This window comes from Emydura macquarii, unplaced genomic scaffold, assembly GCF_026122565.2.
Source record: "Emydura macquarii macquarii isolate MOO-44397 ecotype Brisbane River unplaced genomic scaffold, CSIRO-AGI_Emac_v2 contig_2897, whole genome shotgun sequence".
Classification (NCBI taxonomy): domain Eukaryota; kingdom Metazoa; phylum Chordata; order Testudines; family Chelidae; genus Emydura; species Emydura macquarii.
Window position 1 is genome coordinate 2,317,300 of NW_027133034.1, and position 9,466 is coordinate 2,326,765.

The 9,466-nt window shown below is 39.6% G+C and overlaps 1 protein-coding gene across 1 annotated transcript in view; it reads right to left on the reverse strand.

Annotated features, from left to right (window-relative positions):
• The window catches only part of PTAR1 (protein prenyltransferase alpha subunit repeat containing 1), a 35,499-nt gene that overhangs the window by 25,031 nt on the left and 1,002 nt on the right, over positions 1-9,466 (reverse strand). Inside the window, exon 2 of the mRNA XM_067569302.1 lies at positions 2,996-3,165. Coding sequence (XP_067425403.1) covers positions 2,996-3,165 — 170 coding nt within the window. The remainder of the gene's footprint in view (positions 1-2,995; positions 3,166-9,466) is intronic.

Consider the following 9,466-nt stretch of genomic DNA (forward strand, 5'->3'; position numbering starts at 1 on the left):
GGTCACTGGTTTCTATCAGATCTGAAGGCACCAGTAGCAACTAGATGAGATCCTAATGCACCCATGAAAAAGATCCAGATCTTGTTACTGTCAAAAAGCATTTTACACTGATGTCACAGTCATGAGGCAAGCTGCACTTTAGACCCTTTCAGAGTCCCTTGAGTGACTTCCTGCACCACTCTCAAAGGGTGGAACCCTGCAGTCCAACCACTCTAGGACTAGATCTCTGGGTGGCAGCTCCATTTCCCAACCAGATTAATATGAAAGCACCAACTGTGTTTGGAACCTGTAAGACCTTTTCCTCTGGGAACCTGTGACAAGCAAGCGGATTATGATAACCCCAAAAGAGCTTCTTCAAAACAAACCATTATTTATTCATTCATCCCAATGTAAATAGCATGCAGAGCCAAGGGTTAGAACAAAAATCCCTATACACATATTCCTTTACCTAAACCTTAATCTTTCCTTTCAAGCTCTGGAAAGTTTCATTGAGTCCAATTACCTCCATCTCCGGCTTGAGAGAGAGAACCTGCTTGCTGTGTGTGTCTCCTTGAATCCCTCTGTCATGGTTAGCCTAGTGCACCAGTAGGACAGCATTCCAGTCTCCCTAATTCTGATCAGCTAAAGCCATGATAGTCTCATTATGAGAACTGTATCAAATGCCCTTTGGCTGTTTGGAAGAGGGTTCATTCTGGGCAATAACCTGCCAGTTGAACTGGGTATCAGTAGTGGAGCTGCAGTTACCCAACAGCAATGAAGTGTCTTGCGTCAGGACAGAATATGGTCCACAACTAGTGGAAATAGTCAGTGTCTTTCTTAGAGATAGCATATTGCTGGCCTCTTTTTAGAGGAGTGTGTGGCCTCACCATCACTTGGTCTGGACAATATCAAATCGTCTGTTTCTGATTAAGAGTATATAGAAGGTTGTGCCAAGACAACTCCAAGTATTGACATGCCTTGACTTTTGTCACCCTGGAGATGTCATAGAGACTGCAACACAGACACCGGTAGACTGTCAGCTACCAGTACAACAGATTCCTCTGCACTGTAACCTGACCTGAAACCTGAAAGAGATGGCACCTACTGTTCTGACAGATGACCTCCCTCTGTCCAGAGACAAGGAAAGTACGCTCATACTCATTCGGATACATCTCTTTCTGCCATTAGTTCACAAAATATTCCAGTTCCACCTGCAAGAGCCTAAGGGTGAATTGAAATGCACTGAAATAGGTCGGGTCCCCTTCCCCCATAATAAACCTGAAGAGTCATTATGGGCATCATCCTCCATCTCCAGAGTGCTCACAGGAAGAGTTCCACAAAACTCAATCATCTTCCTCTATATTATCCAGAATATATATAAAGCTCTTGTGAGAGCTGGCAATTCAAAAGGGGCTAACATGCCAACATTAGGTTGAAGACAACCATTCTACACCTCATTTATGTCAAACATAAATAACAGGGAACTTATGATGGACCTCAACCACCTAAAATCAAGATAAAAGATGTTAACTTACATCCACACTAGTAAAAATTTGGGACTAGCTAACACATCTCTTTTCCTAATCTAGGCAAACCCTACTTAGAGCTACATGTAAAATCCACCTGGAAACTCAAACTAGTGCAGCATACAGTAGCTCATTTATTAAGTAGTGTGTCTTGTTAGGAGATCATTACTCCATTCTAGGATTTGTATCAGCTGCCGACTGTTTCTCTGTGTTGTTTAAAGGTCATGGTTTTAACCTAAAAAGCCCTAAATACCTCAGAACCTACCTAACTGAAAGGCTGCCTTTATGCTCATGTAATCTTGTCACAGCTAAAAATCAACAGGTCTGAGAGGGTGCTGACAGCAGGGCATGATCTGTGAGGGACCATGGACTTTGGAGTTCAATGCACTCCTTGGTTTGAAACAGCTCAAATCCATTGACCATCAGGGTATACTGCAATGCACTACTATTTTCCCAGGCTTTAGGGCAGGAAAGGGTGCATCTTATAAGTCTATCATCTATAAGTCTATCGTCATAACACAAATGATATGATAGACTTATAAGATGCTTGAGTATTCTTGTGCCACTGTAGCAAAACATTTTCAACACCGTCCTCCTTTCCTTTCTTGTTCACATTTTTAAAGTACAATTAGCATGCTCCTGTGACTTCAAGGAGTTTTTTTCACCTGCCCTCCACAATGCAATAGATTTGTGGTGGTAACATCCAAGCTGCTGTACCAATCTATTCAACAGAATTTTCAGTTCATTTACAAGAGGTATATGGTATTTCAGTTCTTCAGAGAGAGACAAGTCTATCTTCCAATAGAATAGCAATGAGAAACACCTCATTGCTAAGACATATTTTACACCGAGCACAACTTTGTTTTACAGAGAAACAACTGAGTGATTTTATCCATTAAAGTTGTTTGTCTAATTTCATATCTACCCCTCCTCTCTCAATCATGCTGACCCCTTGTGACACTCCTACAAAAGGAAGTAGAACTTCACACTCCTTTTCATAAAAAAGGATGTTAAAACTATTAAAAGTCAGCAATCTCTTTAGAAACCTGCAAAAGTGAGTTAGTAAAGCAAACAGGAGCTCTAGAATACCAATTTGTTTATATAAATGATTTCCTCCTAAGCCTTGAAAATCCCCCACACCTCTTCAACCCAGAGCTATTTATCACCAGCCTTCTGACCAAGGCGTGCTAGACAAGATTCCCTCCAAACACAGCAACATTTCTCCTCAATTACACAAAGGCATAGCTTCTCTCTCTCTACACCACTTACAGCTTGGGAACAACAAATGAGTTGGAATCTCAGCTTAGGTGGAAGCAATTTGCAGGATGGCCATGCTAGCTTGTGCAACAGATTCCCTCTCCCTCCCCATTTCACTAGGTTATTCTAATAAAGTATCAAGTATACATTTAAACTGAACTGTGCTGTATCACAGATGATCAAAATCTACATACTAGTAATCACACAGGAAGATAGTCAACCAAGTAACTTACCATCTTTGTTCAGCCATTGCTTTCTTTGTCTATAGAGGAGGAGTTTGTTATGGACATATGGCAAAAGAAGCTTGACACACCAACTCTCCACACCAAGCTTGTTTTCTACCAGGACTATAGGGCTCCGATTATACCTGGCTTCAGGACAGGGTATTAACCCAATTTCATCTCTTAAAAATAAGCACAAATAAAATATAATTAGATTACTTATTTGCTGCTTTTACCAATTATTGCTCTTCAGTTAACAGTTTGCCCCCATGCAACTTAGCCCGTATTTTTTCCCCTTTACTGATTTCTGTGTCTGTTACCTCAGCCCGTTTTCTTGATTCTTGAACTTCAGATAAGATTTAAGATGTGAGAAAACAACCTGGAAACTTCCCAGACATCCCACTTAAATATGCCTTCTTAACTAATGCCTTGTGCAGTAAAATTAACTTCACAAATAAGCTTCTTGAAATCTCCCTCATACTCTATGAAGAGGGCAGTGTGGTAAATGTTTCACCTGCTACATTAAGAAAAAGGCAGTGATTGCCAATCTGAGGACCTCAGACTTCTACAATAGAGTCCATAGCTATCCCCTTATCTCGTAGAAAAAAGGGCTAGGCAGCTCAGACCTTTGAAGTGATCTAGCTAGGCAGCTTGATTCAAGAGGGAGCTTTGCATCATAGGGTGGGTAGTCTCGACAGGCTGCATCTGTTCCAGTATATGAAGATCAGACGTGGCCCTTGAGCAAAACTTTTGCCAGCCTTGCATTGAGGAATATATTCTCGGCTTGAGATGGAGAGTGAGTTATATATTTATTCATTGAGACATTATATATTAATAAAATATTCATTCATTCATTGGGACAAGATATCCTTCATCAGTCTTGCAAGTCTGTTGTGCAAATTTACCAGCCCATGCTCAAAAAAACCCCTACATGCTTATCCTTTACCATGATGAAGACAGGGGGGGAAAAAAAAAAAAAAAAGAGATTCATTTATTCATTCAATCTCTCACCCACACCAAAAACCACAAAAAGCATTCATCCCAGGCAATCAGAATTTTGCAAAACTGCTTTATATACTGTATTTAACAACAAAACAAATAGGCAGGGCTTGTTCAGGGATGAATAAGCCAGTATGAGACATACCAAGTTTAGAATGCAGTCCAGTAATCAAAGGTGTAAAGCCTATAGATCGCCATATAAAGAAATTAATAAAATTACAGTTCAATTTAAAATCAGTTTATCCAATAACTATGCAAGCTACCACAAAAGTTAGAAGAATTAATGTAACTCTGGAATTGACTTTTGGAAGGCAAATAGACGAGGCTGCTATTAATTGTTCTGAAATCATTCCTAATGTTCAGAAACCAGGAAGGGGTGGGAAGAGGATTTGTGATTTAAAAATGGTGAGAATAAAATTAAGCTCCTCTAAGATACTATCCATCACCAAAAGCATCATCTGCAGCAAGAACAACATACAACTTCTTTTTATGCACTTGGTTTTCTGATATTTCCTGTTAACTTTTGTTTTTTATTTTTCTACTTTTTCCTAGAGTGTATACTAAAATATATGATAACTCTTTTCAGGTTCTGAGAGTTGCACTAGTTGCCTTATGCACTTTCAGGTGAATTCGAGGCATTGGTTTAGATCTTTAAAGCCCTAGAGGTCCATGCTACTTGACAGACTACCTTTTCTGTAATACTGCAGTGGAAGTCAAAAGAGGCACTGGAGTTCCCCTGACAGAATGAGAATGCACTGTTGGCAACTCCTCTATGAAGGGCCGTCCACCCTGAAATATCCTTTCCTTTTAGTCTGCCACAGCCCAGATATATTGACCTTTTGCAGCATATCTGGAAGATTACCTTTTCTCATAGGCATTTGGGGATGGAATGGTAAATTATGGTTATATTTGGTTATGTTATAATTGTGACGTGTATAATTAAGAGGTGGAATCAGATTATGGTTGCATTGGCAGCCAGTACTGAATTTAAACAGATGAATGTTATTGTAGATTATTGCAAGTTTTAAATACTGGATGGGACATCCAGAGTTTGTGATGGGCACTTTTAGTATTTATATTTTTGAAGTTAATCTGATATAAATCTTATTACACTGCACACAGTTGAGCCACTGGATACACAACACACCAAAGCAGATTTTTTCCCCCCCCAACTGCCCCTGAACTAGAAAGTGGTGAAACCATGTTCTCTTTTCATTAATCAATTGTATTGGTTTAATTTTGGAAATAGAAGACGTTTTCTTCTGTTTTCGAGTTTAAAAAAGTAAGTGAATGTTCATCTATCTCAATGTGATGAGCTGAATGCTCTTCACAAATACAAGGAAAGTGGGACATTACTAAAATACACAGTGTTTTTATCAGCTATTAAAGCATTTGCAAAGAAGTTTTTAATACTAGTTCCTCCATCTCCAAAAACACTTCCTTCCCTCTGGAGCAAGATCAATCCCCATTTGATTCTAAAACGTTTATCTTATAATAGTAAAATCTTACACTGGTAGTCTTTTATTCCAAAGCGCTTTACAAACACATGATTTAACCTCCACTGAAATATCTGGGGTGGGGCATGGTTGTTGTTTTAACAGCACATAGCTATACAACAGGTAAGGACTGAAAATGAAGATCCCGTGTGAAGAATTCTGTATACAGCTGCAGTTAGAATTTAGGAAAATAAAAGGTAATCATGCCACAATAATTATTTATTTGCATTGCAGTAACCTGCAGAGGTCCCAACTGAGATTGGAACCCCATTGTGTTAGGTGCCTATATAACAAGATTCCAGGAATGGCAATGTACATATCACTCAGAAGCCTAGAAGTGTCTGTTGAGCTAGGGCTAGGGTACACTTGAAATACTACAGTAGCACAGCTGTATGCTTAAGCACAGACACTCACTACAGCATTGGGAGGGGTTCTCCTGTCGCTATAGTTAATCTGCCTCCCTAAGAAGTGGTAGTTAAATTGGCAGAATTCTTCAATCAAACTAGTGGTGTCGTTCTACATCAAGATTAGGTTGATTTAACTACATTGCTCAGGGGGATAGATTTTTCACATTCCCAAATGAAATATCCAGGTCGATTTAACTTTTGAGTGTAGACCTTGGCTCAGTGTGAAGCGATGGAAACAGCTACAAGCACTGTTGAGAGCTTTTTGTTTAGAATATCCCCAGGTTCCATCATTTCTGGGGTTTACAGCCTGTTAAAAATATTGGACTGTAAGTTCTTAGCTATTTTTTTTTTGCCTATTTTAAAAGAAAACATGTGACTGTTCAAATTGAACCCATGTGATAGCACAGGCTTTCAGCTACTAGTACACACAGTAACAGTCTTCGTCTCAGACTTTACAATCTTCGATTGCATTAACAGAGGCATAGCATGCAAGTCATGGGAGGTGATAGTACCACTCTACTCAGCACTGGTTAGGCCTCAGCTGGAGCACTGTATCCCGTTTTGGTCACCACTCTTTAGAAAGGATGTAGAAAAACTAAAAAGGATCCAAAAGTGAGTGACAAAGATGATCAAAGGGATGAAATGCAAGTCATATAAGCAAAGGCTGAAGGAGCTGAGTATGTTTAGTTTGGAAAAGAGGAGATTAAGGGAGACATGATAGTCTTCAAATAATTGAACACCTGCCATAAAAAAAATGGATAAAAGTTATTTTCTCTTGTCACAAAGGGCAGGACAAGAGGCAATGGGTTCAAACTACAGCATAGTAAGTTTAGATTAAATCTGACAAAAAACTTCCTAACTGTAAGAACAATAGTACAATGGAACAGACTGCCTCAGAAAGTTGTGGAACCTTCTTCTCTAGAGGTTTTCAAAAGGAGGCTGGATAACCATCTGTCTTGGATGATATAGACACAACAAATCCTGCATCTTGGCAGGGGGTTAGACTAGATGACCCTTGCGGTACCTTCTAACTTTATGATTCTATGAATATAACTAGACAAGACTGACAAAAGAAGTATTATTACCCTATTTAACAGGTGGGGAACTCAGATGAGAGAGAGAAACGGAATTGACCAAGGTCACATAAGAAGTCTGTGGCAGAGCCGGAAATACCACCCAGATTTCCTGATTCTTAATTCGGTGCATGACAAGCCAAATAATGCAAATTAATTTTGTCTAGAAAAAGTGGTCAAGACTTCAGTTGGACATTATGTTAACAAACCAAAACAGGAGAGCAGAGTTAGGACAAGGATCACTGGGATAGAAAAGGAATTCTTCTTCACCTTACATCAGCAAGCTTGCTGTACAGGTACCTTTTTGTAAAAGGTAAGGTCCTTGTCTTGCAAACATTTAAGTGCATGTATAATTTTGCTCAGGTGAGCAACCCTATTTGGCTTCAATGGGACGACTTGTGAGTAATGTTGTATACAAGTTTAAGTGTTCGTATGGCTGGCACCAAATATATTTTGCAATACATTTTACAAGTTATACAGATGTTCAAAAATAGAACATAGAAAGCGGAGACAGTTAGCCCCATTTTCTTTAGTGAAATAGGACTGAGCAAGACAAATCAAAATGAGTTTTAGGTTGGATTTTTAATTACAAGAGAAATAAGAAATAAGTTTGCCTTAAAAAGATACAAACTTTTTCTCTGAATTAATTTAAAACCCAATGAGCGACAATAACCCAGTTTTACATTCAGCTTAGAACTTTACTTTTTATTGTCTCTTAGTGAATTTAGAACCCAAGAAGCCTATCTGAATTATTGAGGGGGTGGGCATTAGCCCACTCAGAATGAAGGGCCCACCTACTCAACTGGGTAAGGATCAAAGGTTCAAACAAGGGTACCTGATAGGATCACCAAGCAGAAAACCTTGGACAGCGCCATTGCTCTGTGAAAGAGTTGGAAGATGATGCACAGAAGAACTCTGCCTGAAAGTGTGAAAAGGGTAGGGAATAAATGGAAGAAGATCTGACAGTCACGAAGCACTCACCCTGTTGAGCATCAACTCCATGGACTGATGGATGGCTATCTTGGCCAGTGCCAGGAGGAGGATGAAGGGGGAGATTTTATGACGTGATGGGGCCAAGAATGGAGTGTACAGAGATGAAGACGTGAAGAAAAGTGCAGTCAGAATCTCAGTAGGAGGCTCTGGAGGAATCAGAAGATATGCCTCCAATATGACAAGATGCAGCCTGTGCAAGGGTCTCCTTCTCACTGCAGAAGGGGTATCTGCTGGGGGCATCTGTGAACCATGTACCCATGTTCACTTCAAGGAGCCTATCTTGACAATCTTGGGCACAGAAGTCCCTCATTTATCCATAGAATACATATAACAGCAGCAACTTTCCCACACTGCCCCACCAAGTATCTCCCTGACCTGCAGGGACCACACTTAAGCATGATATGATAGGTCAGTCTCAAGTCTCACAAACTTTTACTTCTAACCTACTGTTCTCATCATGCATCTGTGAAGGAAGATGGCAACAGCGGCATATTCTTAATCAGTACGTGTTTCAACCCGCTACCGCTGAAATCAAAGAGAGCTTTGACATAGAGTAGAATGTGAAAAGAAGCTGAAGCCCTTCTTTAGGCCACACACGAACATTCACTGTTTACAGGGCATTATGCTTTACAACCTAAATGGAAACTTTATAGCTAAATCTAGTTTTAAAAAGGCTTTTTTTCTGACAGCACACATATGTTCCGTTTAAAGCCTGGCAGCCTGCCAAGTTTGCTAGCCACATTTATGTAATCCTAAGGATTTCTGTCACATAGAGTAGAGTTATTGTAGCCGTGTTGGTCCCAGGATATTGGAGAAACAAGGTGCGTGAAGTAATATCTTTTATTGGACCAACTTCAGTTAGCAAGAGAGACAAGCTTTTGAGCTACGCAGAGCTCTTCTTCAGCCCCAATCCCACTATAAACGCCACGAGTGGACCCCTGAGCCATGTAGAGTCCATTACAGGATTGGGGGTTGGACTAGATGACCTCCTGAGGTCCCTTCCAATGCTAATATTCTATGATTGGGGTCTGAAACTGTCATTTCAAAATTTAATTTTTTTATTATTTTTAACATTATCTAACATTAAAAGGAATGTTTCCATGCATTTGCAAAAAAATCCAATGGAAGACTGAAAATCCAAAGGAAGACCTTTCTTAATACACAAATAAGTACTCCCTTATTGTGTTTACAAACTCACAATGTGTAGCACTGTGGTGAAACAGTCCAATAGGCTTTGTCAATCCAGCAGATTAAAAACCAACAATGGAAAGATCTATAATTTTTTTATCGTACCTATCAGCACGGTATCTAAGAGCCACACAAAATCCCAGAACAAAAAGATGATTTGCTACTATTCAAGATGAGCAGAAATAGAACCAAAACCAAACAAACAAAAAACCCCAAAGCATAAATCGTGAAGCAGAAATTAGACATTTAAAATTCGTCCTGTATTAGTAATCAGGATGTTTTTAATAATCGAGGACAGGAAAGCTATCAGAATTATAAGCAGACAGT